The 15679-nt window shown below is 37.8% G+C and overlaps 1 protein-coding gene across 2 annotated transcripts in view; it reads left to right on the top strand.

The window, feature by feature from the left end:
- The window catches only part of DENR (density regulated re-initiation and release factor), a 37976-nt gene that overhangs the window by 19139 nt on the left and 3158 nt on the right, over window positions 1-15679 (top strand). For both annotated transcript variants that reach the window (XM_077159709.1, XM_077159710.1), the window contains exons 3-5: window positions 1595-1614; window positions 2281-2365; window positions 4142-4225. In XM_077159709.1, coding sequence (XP_077015824.1) covers window positions 1595-1614; window positions 2281-2365; window positions 4142-4225 — 189 coding nt within the window. The remainder of the gene's footprint in view (window positions 1-1594; window positions 1615-2280; window positions 2366-4141; window positions 4226-15679) is intronic.

Below are 15679 nucleotides of genomic sequence, written 5' to 3'. Positions count from 1 at the left end.
TATGACCCACCCAATTGTGGGTGGTAACTTTTAATTAGATGGTTTCCATGGAGATGTGTCTCCATCCATTCAAGGTGGGGCTGCTTACTGGAGCTCTTTAAGAGGAAACCATTTTGGAAACAGTTTTAGAGCCATCAGAACCCACAGAGCCAACAGAATGGACAGAGCCCCAGTGAAGCAGTTGAAGATTGCTGGAGAGTAAGCTAGCAGATGTCGCCATGTGCCTTTCCAGCTGAGAGAGAAACCCTGAACGTCATCAACCTTGAACTTAGGTATCTTTCCCTTGATGCCTTAATTTGAACCTTTTTATATTCTTCCCTTAATTTGAACGTTTTCATGGCCTTAGAACTGTAAACCTGCAGCTTAATAAATTCCCCTTTTTAAAAGCCATTCCAGTCCAGGTTTATCATATTCTGGCAGCTTGCAAAGTAAAACACACATCTCTTGAAAATGATAAACAGATGGCCAGAAAGCACGTGAGAAGATGCTTACCATCATCAGCCATCAGGGACATAACCAAAACAATGAGACACCTTTCACACTTGTTAGAATGGCTCCTATTTGCTAAATGGAAAATTATCAAATATGCAAGAGGATGCTGAGAAATAGGAACATTCATTGCTGGTGGCAATGTAAAATGGTGCAGCCACTTTGGAACTCAGTTTGACAGTTCCTCAGAAAGTTAAGTATAAAATTACCATGTGATCCAGCAATCCCAGTACAAGGTATATACCCAAAAGAATTGAAAGCTGGGAATGGAACAGATAATTTTCACGCTGATGTTCATAGTGGCCTTATTCACAGTTGCACAGAGATGGAAGCAAGCCAAGTATCTATCAACTGATGAATGAGTAAACAAAGTGTGGTATATACATACAATGGAATATTATTCAGCCATAAAAAAAGGAGTGAAGTTATGATACATGCAACATGAGCCTGGAAGATATGTTGAGTGAAATGAGCCAGACACAAAATGACAAGTTTTGTATAAAATAATTAGAATAAGCTAACTCATAGAGTCGGAATCTAGGATATAGGTTACGAGGGAATGTAAAGATAAGGCTTAAAATGTAGGGTTCCTACTTAGAATGATGGAAGTATTTTGGTAATGGATGGTGCTAATGGTAGCAAAACATTGTTAATACAGTTAACAGTGCTGAAATATATAGCTGAATGTGGTTAAAAGGAGAAATATTAGGTTGTGTATATGGTTACAATAAAAATTAAAAAAAAAAGATCCATAAAACCGCACTACACAGTGATCCCTAAGTTAAACTATGAACTATTGTTAATCCAGTTACAAAAATGTGCTTTCATCAGTTGTAAGAAATGTTCCACACCAATGAAAGGTATTGCTAATAGGTTGGTATCTGTAAATCCTGTATTTTATGCATGATATTCTGTCAGCACACAACTTTTCTAATAAAGAAGAAAAGTAAAAATCACAGAGGGTAGCAGTTGACGCACGTGGTACATGAAATTTATAGTAAAAAAAATAGGAATGCAGCTTTTTTCAGTTTCAAAAGTAATGATCCCTGTGTGTGTGTATATATATTTTAAATTTCAAATCTTTTTTTTCTCTCAATTTTTACAGTCTGTTCATTACCAACAGAGGTAAGTCCCTTTAAAATTCTCTTCCTTTTTTAAGTTCTGCAATTGAGGTCATTTTATTTTAAAGCTGCCTTGAGAACTTCTTTTCTGTTTTCATTTTCTGTTGTTTGATAGTAGAGTTTCAACTGTTTCTAATGAACTTTGATTTGGAATACTTTTATCACCTTATAAATTATTTTCTTAGGCTTTGAGTTGTACATATAAATCTTATGCACTTGGGTATGCAGGTTGGATTTTTCCATGGAACTCATGAATAGCCAGCCAGCTAACAAACCTAAAAGCCAAAATTTACATGTTTAAGCAGAGTAAAGAAAGCATAAATTATATTTAAGACTTTTTGTTAATAAGCTTCTAAATTAGATTCTGTGAGCAAACCACAGAAATAATGAGGTACCTATGTGACCAGTGCAAGAAATAGACATGATTGTTTTGTTTGTTCCTTTTTTAATTTGATAGGAAATAAATTATCACAAGGAGAAAGTAACTGATTATTTCTAATTTTTTTGGTGTATTTTCTGGTCAAATACAGATTTCCTACTTACAGATACTACATCAGGTTGGAGTAGTTAGTTTAGGTACTATTTTTATAGCAGATACAGGGAATCGTTTTTAATTAAAATATTTTTCTTCTGTTGTGACTCTTCAAAAATTTGTTCTTTTTTCTTGCAGTACTGTGAATATATGCCTGATGTTGCTAAATGTAGGCAATGGTTAGAGAAGAATTTTCCAAATGAGTTTGCAAAACTTAGTGTAGGTAAGAACATTTTTTTTCTATAATCAAAGCTTGTATACCTGAAGCAAGTACACATATGGCATTGTTTTTAAAGATACAAAAATCCTCCTTTAGGAGTCTGTTAAAGAATTACAATGATGTATTTTTCTTAACTTTAGACTATTAAGTTTTGGGGTTAGAATTCTGTATTAGAATCATATATTGCTTTATGTATCTTATCTCTTTGAGACGGGATAGGTCTAAGTGTCAACTTTCTTCTATGAAGAAGAATAAATTATTTAGGGACAAATCTATATTTGCTTGTCAATTTAACAAATTATTTCTTATGAGCCTCCTATGTGCTACATACAGTTTTAGGTACTGAGGGTAAAGTGGTAACTAAAAGATCCCCATATCTTGTGGAAATTGTATTCTAGAAGGTAAGGCAAACAAAGTAAGAAAGATGTGTAGGTAGTGGTAAGCAGGGAGAGGGAAGATAGGAAGTGTTAGGGGGGGAGGCTTGGTATTTAAGGTAAAGTGTCCAGTGGACATTTTGCTGAAAAGATGACATTTGAATAAAGAAAGGAAGCGAGAGATATTCTGGAGGGAGAGCAGCCCAGTCAGAAGGCAGAGCCAGTGCAAAGGCCCTAAGGCAGAAGCTTACAGCAAGAAGGCCTTTGTGACTCGAGCTGATTGAAGGTAGGGGAAGGTTTGAAGTCAGAGAGATAATGGAGGGCCAAATCTTGAAAGGCCTTCTAGGCCATTGTAAAGTCTTAGTTTTTTCCCCGAGTAAGTAGAGGAGCTATTGGACAGTTGTGATAAAAAATAATTATAATAATAATAAGGTCTGGCTTTTGCTTCAGCAGTTTGGCTGCTGTGTTAAGAAGAGCCTGAAGAGGGGCTTAGGCAGAAAAATAGGGAGACCAGATAGGAAGTTGTTGCCAGTAATCTGGTCAAGAGTTCATGACTTGTACCAAAATAGTAGCAATGGAGATGGTGAAAAGTGGTCAAATTCTGGATATACGTTGAAGCTCAAGCTAACAGGATTTTATGGTGCTTTGGACATGGGGAGTGAAAAAGAGGCATCTAAGGTTTTGGCCCAAGCAGCTAAGAATGGTCCTTGTCTGAGGTGGGATGACTGAAAGCAGAACAGATTTTCTCAATTCATTTAAATTGATGGCTTCTACAAGATTGGTAGAAACGATGATAGTAAGGGGAGAAGGGAACACCTTTGCCACCTTTGCCAGGAGAAGGCCTACTCAAATATACCCACTATTGGTTGCCTCGTTATTTGCTTTGATTTTCAGATTGTTCCCATAAAACATAAACCCCAAAATTTGATAGGGGATTTTTGGATAGTACCTACTCAGTCACTGTCAGTGATTAGGTAAGAACGCTCAGTTCTTGTACTGAGGTCATTCTGCCCTGCAAAGGACATGGTCATGACTTTAGAAGGAAGAAGTGGTTCTCATTCAGGACCAGATTTCCTGTTATCAAGAATACTAGCTCTAGATGCTAAACACTCCTGCTGAGTCTAAGTGTTTTTTATATTCTTTTCACATGGCTAAAGTAAATTGAAATCTTCACGTATCAAAAACTATTGTGTTCTCTTCTATAGTGTCTATAGAATGACACTTGCATAATGACTTTTCAGAATTAGGCTTGACTCATTTGCCTTATAAAGGTCATGTGCAGTTATTGGTAAAATGCTTTATTTGTATATGACATTGTTTGAAGGGTGATCTCTACTTTAAACATCAGTATGAAATAATATAAATGTTTTGTGGGATTTCATTTTAATTATTTCATTTCATCTAGAAAATTCACCCAAACAAGAAGCTGGAATTAGCGAGGGCCAAGGAGCAGCAGGGGAAGAGGAAGAGAAGAAAAAACAAAAGAGAGGTAAGACATAAGTCCTATTTTCATTTTTGCAAACCTTCCCAGAGTGAATAAAATCTACCTGTTATTGTAATTCTACTTGTGTATCATACAGAAGGATACAAAATCTTATTCTCATTATAGTGATTGGCTGTGGTATAGTTGACTTTACCAGTAGGAATAAGAAAAAGCAACCACCCAGCTTATTTATAACCTCAAACTTTGCTACCAAACATATAGCCACTCTAATTAAAACAAACAAATGACTTTGTTACCTTGATAGTAAAATACCTCTGTGTTTTATTTAATTAGACTAAACACATTTATATAAGATTTTATTCTCTCAGACTCTGATAGCTCAATTGAAAACTTTGTTTTACAGCTGCTGTAATACCTGTCTTTCTGTTTTCTCCTCCTTCTAAATCTGATCCCTCAGCTGGCATTCTGGATTCTGTCTCTGCTTGTTTTTTCTTCATTAATTATTCTCCTCTCCGACTAAAATCAGCTTGTAAATATTTTCATGACTTTCCATTTTTAAAATTCTCTCCAGGGCCATGTATTTCTTTATGTTATCCCTTCCTTCCTGCTTTTTATTCTGTTGTTAACTGTTCACTCCTCAGTCTGTCCTAGCCTGACCATCATGTCACTGAAACTCCTTTAATAAGGGTCACCAATGACTTGGTAATTGTTAAATAGGAGTACTTGTTCACTCCCTTCTTGATGTGTTGTACTTCCTTGGTTTCAGTGGCACTCCTCTTTCCTACTTCTCCCATCACTCTTCCTTGGTCTCCTGTGTAGACTTCTCATCTTCCTTCTGTCCTTTAAAAGTTGATGTTTCCCAGGATTCTAACCTTGCCTTCTTCTGTTTTGCATATTCTCCCTGAATGGTTCTCCACAACTCTAGATGTGCCATCACTTTACACTTAGATTCCCAAATCTGTGCCTCTAGACCAGGCCTGAGTGTCTAGATTGGAAGTGTGCATGGTCCCCCAGGCACCTTGTCAAACCTGGCACTTCCACGTTAAGCTTACTAGGCCCCAAACCTACTACTTTTGTTTTTGTCATTTTGGTTAATGACAACACAGCTTTATCCAGTTATTTAAGCCAGAAAATGAGAACCATCTTAGGTTCTCTTTGCCCCAAATAAACTTTGTTATTTCTCTTACTTCTCTCTTTATCTTGTACCTGCTGTCCATTACTGGTACCACAATCTTAGTTTAGGCTGTGCTTAATTTCTGCCTGCACTAATTCAGGAGTCTCCTCAGTGGCTTTTCTTTCAGCCTTACCCTTCGCAGATCCATCCATCACACTATAGTTGGAATGATCTTGATAAAACAGTAAATCTGATTATTTCTCTCCTGTATGGCTTCTCATCCACAATATAAAGTCTAAATGCTAGTGCTTGATGTGCTAGTCCCTTAATGACTAGTGTGTAATCTGCATTTCTAGTTTCATTTGCTACATAGCCATAAGCATCCTTCTACCAAGGCAAATGTAATTCCCAAATAGAATGCCTTTGCTTATCTCTATGCTTGTTCTTTTTCCCTGGAATGTCCTTTCCTATACCTCTCCAGCCCTTCTTCCTTCACCTGGAAAACTCCTTATCCTTCAAGTCCCAACTCAGATGTCACTTCCTCTAGGAAACCGTTTCTGTCCTCTGAAAGCAGAGTAAGCCATTCCTTTGCAGAGCTATGGTAGTATCTTATTTGTAGACCCTAGTATAGTATATATCACTTGCTGTAATTATTTAACTTTTTTTCTTTTTAACTCCCTTCACTAGAGTGTGAGTCCCTAGAGGACAGGGATTATGTTCTGTTCATTTTTGTGCTCTCAGCCCTTAGCACAGTGGTTGGCATATGGTAGGTACTTAATAAGTGTGTGAACACTTGTGCTTATATTTATTAACTTTTTTTTTTTTTACCTTTGCAATAGTTGATGCAAAAACTTGTTTATATTTGTAGTATTAATTGTTGGGACACATGAGTCTATACAACTCCTTTCGATCATGTTCACTTACAATATGGTAATGTTATTTATAGACCCAATAGTGAACTTGTTTCACGTCTGTCTATTCCCTTACAATTAAGTTCAACCTCATTGACAAACTATTCACCCATCTTAAGTTTCTGTGTATCTCTAGGTCCCCTATATTCTGTATTATAAGCTTCTGATTTTACCTTTACCATGGTCGTAAAAGTAGAATCATACAGTATCTGTCATTTTGTGTCTGGCTTATTTCACTCAGCATTATGTCCTCAAGGCTCATTCATCTTGTCATGTGATTTAGGATGTCATTTTGTCTTACTACTGCATAATGTTCCATCGTGTGTATATACCCTATTTTGTAAATCCACATGTCTGTTGATGGGCACCTGTATTATTTCCATTTTTTAGTGATGGTTAATAATGCTGCTATGAGCATCTGTGTGCAAATCTCTGTTTGTGTCACTGTTTTCAGCTCTTCTGGGTATATACTGAGTAGTGGTATTGCCGGGTCATAGGGCAATTCCATATTTAGTTTTCTGAGGAACCACCAGACTGTCTTCCACTACGGCTGTACCATTATGTGTTCCCTCTAGCAGTACATAAGTGTCCCAATTTGTCCACATCCTCTCCAACATTTGTAGTTTCCTTTTTGTTTACTAGCAGCCATTCTTACAGGCCTAAGGTGGTGTCTCATTGTAGTCTTGATCTGCATTTCCCTTATACCTAATGAGAATGAGCATCTTTTCATGTGCTTTTCAGGCATCTGTATTTGCTCTTTAGAAAAATGTCTATTCATATCTTTAGCCTACTTTATAATTGAGTTGCTTGTTCTTTTATTGTTGAGTTGTATGGTTTGTTTTTTATGTATGCAGAATATCAAACCTTTATTCATGTGTGATTCCCAAATATTTTCTCCCATTGAGTTGGCTGCCTCTGCAGCTTTTAAAAAAGGCTTTTGAGGCACAAAAGCATTTGATTTTGAGAAGTTCCCAATTATCTATTTTTTTATTTTCTTACTTGTGCTTTGGATATAAAGTTTAGGTAGCTACCTCCTGTTACTAGGTCTTGAAGATGTTTCCCTACATTTTCTTCTAGTGCTTTATAGTACTTGTTCTAATGTTTAGGTGTTTGATCCAATTTGAATTAATTTTTGCATAGGGTGTAAGGTAAGGATCCTCTTTCATTCTTCTGGCTATTGATATCAGTTCTCCAGTGCCCATTTATTGAAAACACTGTTTTGTCCTAGTTCGGTGGATTTGTTTACCACAGATTTGGTGGTCTATTTCTGTGCTCTCAATGCAATTCTAATGGTCAATACTTCTGTCTTTGTGCCAGCATCAAGCTTTTTTGACAACTGTGACTTTATAATAAGTTGTAAAATCGGGGAGTGTTAATCCTTTCACTTCATCTTTTTTTTAGGATGCTTTTAGGTATTTGGGGTCTCTTTCCCTTCCAGATGAATTGGTAACTAGCCTTTCAAACCTACTTTCTTCAAAGTAGGTTGATTGAATTTTTTTTTTAACTTTTTTTATTAATTAAAAAAATTAACAAACAAAACATTAAGAGATCATTCCATTCTACATATACAATCGGTAATTCTTAATATCATCACATAGTTGCATATTCATCATTTCTTAGAACATTTGCATCAATTTAGAAAAAGAAATAAAAAGACAACAGAAAAAGAAATAAAACAATAACAGAGAAAAAAAAGATTATACATACCATACCCCTTACCCCTCGCTTTCATTTACCACTAGCATTTCAAACTAAGTTTATTTTAACATTTGTTCCCCCTATTATTTATTTTTATTCCATATGTTCTACTCTTCTGCGGATATAGTAGCTAAAAGGAGCATCAGACACAAGGTTTTCACATTCGCAGAGTCTCATTGTGAAAGCTATATCATTGTTCAATCATCATCAAGAAACATGGCTACTGGAACACAGCTCTACATTTTCAGGCAGTTCCCTCCAGCCTCTCCACTACATCTTGAACAACAAGGTGATATCTACTTAATGCATAAGAATAACCTCCAGGATAACCTCTCAACTCTGTTTGGAATCTCTCAGCCATTGACACTTAGTCTCATTTCACTCTTCCCCCTTTGGTCGAGAAGGTTCTCTCAATCCCTTGATGTTAATTCTCAGCTCATTCTAGGGTTTTTCTCAGTCCCTTGATGCTGAGTCTCAGCTCATTCCAGGATCTCTGTCCCACGTTGCCAGGAAGGTCCACACCCCTGGGAGTCATGTCCCACGCAGAGAGGGGAAGGGTGGTGAGACTGCTCGTTGTGTTGGCTGGAGAGAGAGGCCACATCTGAGCAACAAAAGAGGCTCTCTTGGGGGTGACTCTTAGTCCTAAATTTTAAGTAGACTTGACCTATCCTTTAGTGGGGTTAAGTTTCATCTGAACAAACCCCAAGCCTGGGGGCTCAGCCTATAGCTTTGGTTGTCCACACTGCTTGTGAGAATATCAAGAATTCAACTTGGGGAAGTTGAATTTCTCCCCACTCTCACCATTCCCCGAAGGGGGCTTGCAAATACTTTTCCAGTCACTGATCAAATCACTCTGGGATTCATCGGGGCATCACTCTGGACAAACCAACAAAATCTCATGTGCTACCTGAGATTCCAAGTACTTATGACAGTCAATCAAACTATCTACATGAGTTATATTAGGAAATGCTCTAGTCAAAATATAAATTTTGTAACAAATAACCATTTTTTGCTTTAGTCTCACACGTAAGGTGACATTTTGAAGTATTAATTATCATCTATTTTCAACACCCTGCAATAATGACATTCCTTTGTTCTTCCTCAGGCAAAAACATTTCTTAAATTTGTACATTGTACATTTCACTATTATTATACACTCTAGGCATTCCTAGATTATACCATCTCGATCTTTACCATCTATCTTTCTTTCTGATTTCATTTATGTCCCCAGTCCTCCTCCCTCTATCATTCTCACATGCAGGTTCATTCAGTGTTTTAACATAATTACATTACTGTTAGGTAGTATTGTGCTGTCCATATCTGAGATTTTATATTCAGTCCTGTTGCACAATCTGTATCCCTTCAGCTCCAGTCACCCAATATCTCACCCTATTTCTATCTCCTGATGGTCTCTGTTACCAAGGAAATATTCTAAGTTTATTCACTAACGTCAGTTCATGTCAGTGAGACCATACAGTATTTGTCCTTTTGTTTCTGGCTAATCACACTCAGCATAATGTCCTTAAGGTCCATTCATGTTGTTACATATTTCATATCTTTATTCTGTCTTACAGCTGCATAATATTCCATCTTATGTAAATGTCACAGTTTGTTTAGTCAACTCTCTGTTGATGGACATTTTGGCTGTTTCCATCACTTGGTAATTGTTAATAATGCTGCTATAAACATGTAAATGTCCATTTGTGTCCTTGGCCTCGTGACCTTTGAGTAGAGACAGCATATACATGGGTCCTGTTTTTTAAACCATTCTGCCAGACTATGTCTTTTGATTGGAGAGTTTAATCCATTAACATTTAGTGTTATTACTGTATGGGTAGTACTTTCTTCTACTATTTTGCCTTCTGGATTTTATATGTCATATCTAATTTTCCTTCCTTTTACCTTTACTCATAGTCTTCCTTTCTACACTCTTCTCCACACCTCTCTCTTCTGTCTTCGTATCTGTCTCTAGTGTTCCCTTTAGTATTTCTTGCAGAGTTGGTCTCTTGGTCACAAATTCTCTCAGTGATTTTTTTGTCTGAAAATGTTTTCATTTCTCCCTCATTTTTGAAGGACAATTTTGCTGGATATAGAATTCTTGGTTGGCAGTTTTTCTCTTTTAATAATTTAAATATATTATCCCACTGTCTTCTCGCCTCCATGGTTTCTGCTGAGAGATCTGCGCATAGTCTTATTGGGCTTCCCTTGTATGTGATGGATTGCTTTTCTCTTGCTGCTTTTAAGATCCTCTCTTTCTCTTTGACCTTGGACATTCTGATTATTAAATGTCTTGGAGTATGTCTATTTGGATCTGTTCTCTTTGGGGTACGCTGCACTTCTTGGATCTGTAATTTTAAGTCTTTCATAAGAGTTGGGAAATTTTCAGTGATAATTTCCTCCATTAGTCTTTCTCCTCCCTTTCCATTCTCCTCTCCTTCTGGGACACCCACAACACGTATATTCATGCGCTTCATATTGTCATTCAATTCCCTGAGTTCCTGCTCATATTTTTCCATTTTTTTTCCTATAGTTTATGTTTCTTGTTGGATTTCAGATGTTCTGTCCTCCGGTTCATTAATCCTATGTTCTGCCTCTCGAAATCTACCATTGTAGGTTCCCATTGTTTTTTTCATCTCCTCTACTGTGTCTTTCATTCCCATAAGTTCTGTGATTTGTTTTTTCAGACTTTCAGTTTCTTCTTTTTGTTCCTTCCTTGCCTTTTTTATATCCTCCCTCAATTCATTGATTTGGTTTTTGATGAGGTTTTCCATGTCTGTTCGTATATTCTGAATTAGTTGTTTCAGCTCCTGTATGTCATTTGAATTGTTGGTTTGTTCCTTTGACTGGGCCATATCTTCAATTTCCTTAGTGTGATTTATTATTTTTTGCTGGCGTCTAGGCATTTAATTACCTTAATTAGTTTATTCTGGAGATTGCTTTCACTTCTTTTATCTAGGGTTTTCTTGCTGGATGAATTTGTTGTCTATCTGTTCTTTGACATTCTGTTCAGCTTTATCTGAACCTTTAGCTTAAGTTTTGTTTAACAGAGGAAAATTTTTCAGTTCTTGTTTTCTTGTTTCTTGCCCTGCTTGTGTGGTACCTTCCCCCCCACACACTTAGGAGGGTCTGCTTAGATATTATAGACCCCAGCCAGATTTTCACAGACCAAACTGGCCTCCTATCAGGAGGAAAGAGTCACCTGCGTCGGTTTTCCCTGAGCATGAGACCCAGCAGGTTGAAAGACTTTCCTGTGAAGTCTCTGGACTCTGTTTTTCTTATCCTGCCCAGTATGTGGCGCTTGTCTGACTGCAGGTCCCACCAGCATAAGATGATGCAGTACCTTTAACTTTGGCTGGGGGTTTGTTTGAGACAGAGGAGAGGTTGTAGGCTGGTTTTAATGGCTTCAAATTACCAAGCCCTGGTGTCTGAATTCCTTGATGGAGGGATTCCACCTGGGTGGGCCTTCACCCCTCCCCTGGGGAAGGCACAGGTTCCAGATAAGCCCCCCAAAGAGCTCACTTCTGCCTATGCCTGGGGCAGTTGCAGCCTGAAAAGCCCTGCCGCTGTATCCAGAGGCAGTCAAGCCTTTGTAGATACACAGCCACAAAAACCTGTTTCCTTCTTTTTTTTCCCCCTTTTTCTGTCAGTCCTGCCCCCTTGGTGCCGGGGCAAAAATGAGCAACCTCCACCTTGATCAGGTTCACCTAAGCTGGGGGCCTATTTTTAGTAGTCAGAATTTGTTAATTAGTTCCACAATTGGCGTTTGATTGTGCCCAGTCACTGCTGCTGGTAAAGTCCTTTCCTTTCCCCTCTGGGAAGCGGCCTGTGGGGGAGGGGCGCTGGCCACTGCAGCTTTGGGAACTCACGGTTTTGGGGGGTGCTCGCAGCCAGTCCAGCTGGTCCAGACTGGGGTACGCTGTGTGTCTGGTCACTGACGTGGCCCCAGGAGCTGTTCTGTACTGTTTCTGGTTATTTAGCAGTTGTTCTGGAGGACGAACTAAAACGCGCACGTTGTTAAGCCGCCATCTTGACCCCGGTTGATTGAATTTTGATTGTACTACATTGAATCTGTAGATGAATTTGGGTAGAATTGACATCTTAACTACCTTCCTAACCCATGAGCAGGAAATGTCTTTCCACCTATTTAGATCTTCTTTGATGTCTTTTAATAATGTTATGTAGTTCCCTGTGTACAAGTCCCTTGTATCCCTAGTTAAGTTCATTCCTAGGTGCATGATTCTTTTAGTTGCTATTTTAAATGGAATTTTCTCCTTAATTGACTCCTCGGTTAAGATTTTTGCACATTAATTTTATAACCTGCCACCTTGCTGAATTTATTTATTAGCTCAAATAATTTTGTTGTAGGATTCTCTTAGTATCATGTCATCTGTAAATAATGAAAGTTTTACTTTTTGCTTTGCAATTTAGATGCCTTTTATTTCTTTGTCCTGCCTGATTGCTCTCACTGAACTTCTGTACAATGTTGATTAATAGTGGTGACAGTGGGTGTCCTTGTCTCATTCCCAATCTTAGGGGAAAACTTTCAGCCTCTTAGCATTGATTACGATGATGGCTATGAGTTTTTTATATATGCCTTTTGTCATCTTGAGGAAGTTACCTTTGATTCCTACCTTTTGAAGTGTTTTTATCAGAAAAAGATACTGAATTTTGTTGAATGCTTTTCAGCCTCAATCAAGATGATCAGATGATTTTTCCCCTTTCGATCTGTTAATGTTCTGTGTTACATTAACTGATTTTCTTGTGTTGACCCATCCTTGCCTTCCTGATGTAAACCCCACTTGGTCATGATTTGCTAATATTTTGTTGAGAATTTTAACGTCTATGTTCATTAGGAAGATTTGGTCTGTAATTTTCCTTTCTTGGAGCATCTTGGTTATGATATTAAAGTGATGTGAGCTTCATAAAATGAGTTAGGTAGTATTCCTTTTTCGTCAATTTTTTTGAAGCTTGAGCAGGACTGGTATTAGTTCTTTTTGGAATGTTTGATAAAATTCCCCTGTGAAGAAATCTGGCCCTGGGCTTTTCTTTGTAGGAACATTATTGATGACTGTTTGAATCTTTTTATTTGTGATTGGTTTGTTGAGAATTTCTGTTTCTTCTTGAGTCAGTGTAGCTTGTTTGTGTGTTTCTAGGAATTTGTCCTAAGTTGTCTAGTTTCTTGATGTATGGTTGTTCATAGTATCCTCTTCTGATTTTTTTTATTTTATCAGGGTCTGTGCTCTCATTTCTTATTTTTTAAATAGATAAATTAGACTCTATCAGAATTAGAAACTTTTTTTTCCCACTATCATAGTCATGTTGCGAAAGCTGTATCATTAAACATTCATCTTCAAGAAACATGGCTACTGGATCACAGCTCTACAGTTTCAGGCACTTCCCTCTAGCCTCTCTAATACACCTTAAACTAAAAAGGATATCGATATAATGCATAAGAATAACCTCCAGGATAACCTCTTGACTGTTTGAAACCTCTCAGCCACTGACACTTTACTTTGTCTCATTTCTCTCTTCCCCCTTTTGGTCAAGAAGATTTTCTCAATCCCTTGATGCTGAGTCTCAGCTCATTCTAGGATTTCTGTCCCACGTTCCCAGGAAGGTTTACACCCCTGGGAGTCATTTCCCACATAGAGATGGGGAGAGCAGTGAGTTTGCTTGCTGTGTTGGTTGAGAGAGAGCCCCTCTCCTTTCTGATTTTGTTTATTTGCATCCTCTCTTTTCCTTTGTCAGCCTTGCTAGTAGCCCGTTGATTTTATTGATTTTCTTGAAGAACAAACTTTCGGTTTTATTGATTCTTTCTATTGTTCTTTTTTTCTCCAATTCATTTAACTCTGCTTTAATCTTTGTTATTTCTCTTCTTCTATTTGCTTTGGGGTTAGTTTGCTGTTATTTCTCAAGTTCCTCCAGGTGAGCAGTTAAGGCCTCAGTTTTTTCTTTTTATTCTTTTTTTTTTTTCATGGGCAGGCACTGGGAATTGAACCCAGGTCTCTGGCATGGCAGGCAAGAATTCTGCCACTGAGCCACCGTCACACTGCCCCTTTTTCCTCTTTTTTAATATAGGCATTTAGGGCAATAAATTTCCCTCTCAGCACAGCCTTTGCTGCATCCCTGCAGCATCATAAGTTCTGATATGTTGTATTATCTTTTTCATTCACATCCAGATAGCTAGATTTCTCTAGCAGTTTCTTTGATCCCCTCATTGTTTAAGAGCATGTTATTTAATCTACATATATTTGTCAAAGTTTGTTCTTTGTGGCTATTGATTTCCAGCTTCACTGTGATCAGAGAAAGTGCTTTGAATAATGTCAGTGTTTTTAAATTTATAAAGACCTATTTTGTGCCCCAGCATATGAACTATCCTGGAGAATGTACCATGAGTACTGAAGAAGAATGTTATATTAGTTAGGGTTCTCTAGAGAAACAGAATCAATAGGGAGCACTCGCAAATATAGAATTTATAAAAGTGTCTCTCATGACCATGGGAATGCGGAGTCCAAAATCCACAGGGCAGGCTGTGAAGCTGACGATTCCAGTGGAGGGTCCGGACGAACTCCACAGAAGAGGCTCACCAGCTGAAGCAGGAATAGAGCCTGTCTCTTCTGAATCCTCCTTGAAAGCCTTCCAGTGATTAGATTAAGCATCACTCATTGAAGAAGACACTCCCCTTGGCTGATTACAAATGGAATCAGCTGTGGATGCACTGACGTGATCATGATTTAATTCTGTGAAATGCCCTCATTGCAACAGACAGGTCAAACTTGCCCAACCAGACAAGCAGGTACCACAACTTGGCCAAGTTGACACATGAACCTGAACATGACAAATGTGTATCCTGGTGTTTTGGGATATAATGACATGTATATGTCTGTTAAGTCTAATTCATTTATCAGTTTGTTTAAGTTCCCTATTTCCTTGTTGATCCCCTGTCTGGTTGGTCTGTCTATAGAGGAGAGTGGTGTACTGAAGTCTCCTGCTATTGTTGAAACGTCTGTCACTCCCTTCAGTTTTGCCAAGGTCTGTCTCATGTACTTTGGAGCTCCTTGATTGGGAGCATAGACATTTATGGTTGTTATTTCTTCTGGGTGAATTGTCCCTTTTATTAATAGATCATGTCCTTTGTCTCTTATGATGTCTTTACATTTAAAGTCTATTTTGCCTGATATTTGTATAGCTACTTCTGCCTTCTTTTGGTTACAACTTGAATGGAACATCATTTTCCATCCTTTCACTTTCAATCTATCTGTATCCTTGTGTCTAAGACCAATCTCTTGTAAGCAGCATGTAGATGGGTTGTATTTCTTATTCCATTCTGCCAATCTGTATCTTTTAATTGGTAGGTTTAGTCCGTTAACATTTAAAGTTATTTCTGTAAAGGCGTTTCTTGAATCTACCATCTTATCCTTTGAATTTTGTTAGATCTTTATGTTCTTTTCCCGCCTTTTCTTTTTATCCTTTAGGTTACCCTTACTGGTTATCTTCAAATCTGTGCCCTCCTCCAGACCTCCCTCTCCTGTCTTTTTTTTTTTTTTCAGCTGGCAGAACTCCTTTGAGTATTTCTTGTACTGTTGGTCTCTTGGTAACATATTCTCTCAGCCTTTGTTTGTGAAAATTTTAATCTCTCCCTCAGTTTTGAAGGGCATTTGGCTGGGTACAGAAGTCTTGGCTAGAAGTCTTTGTCTTTCAGGGTCTTAAGTATATCTTACCATCACCTTCTCGTCTCTATAGTGCCAGTTGAGGAGTCTAAATTCAGTCTTATGT

Source organism: Tamandua tetradactyla, chromosome 5, assembly GCF_023851605.1.
Source record: "Tamandua tetradactyla isolate mTamTet1 chromosome 5, mTamTet1.pri, whole genome shotgun sequence".
NCBI lineage: Eukaryota > Metazoa > Chordata > Mammalia > Pilosa > Myrmecophagidae > Tamandua > Tamandua tetradactyla.
The sequence above is the reverse complement of the archived record's forward strand: the minus strand, read 5'-3'. Positions and strand labels throughout refer to the sequence as shown.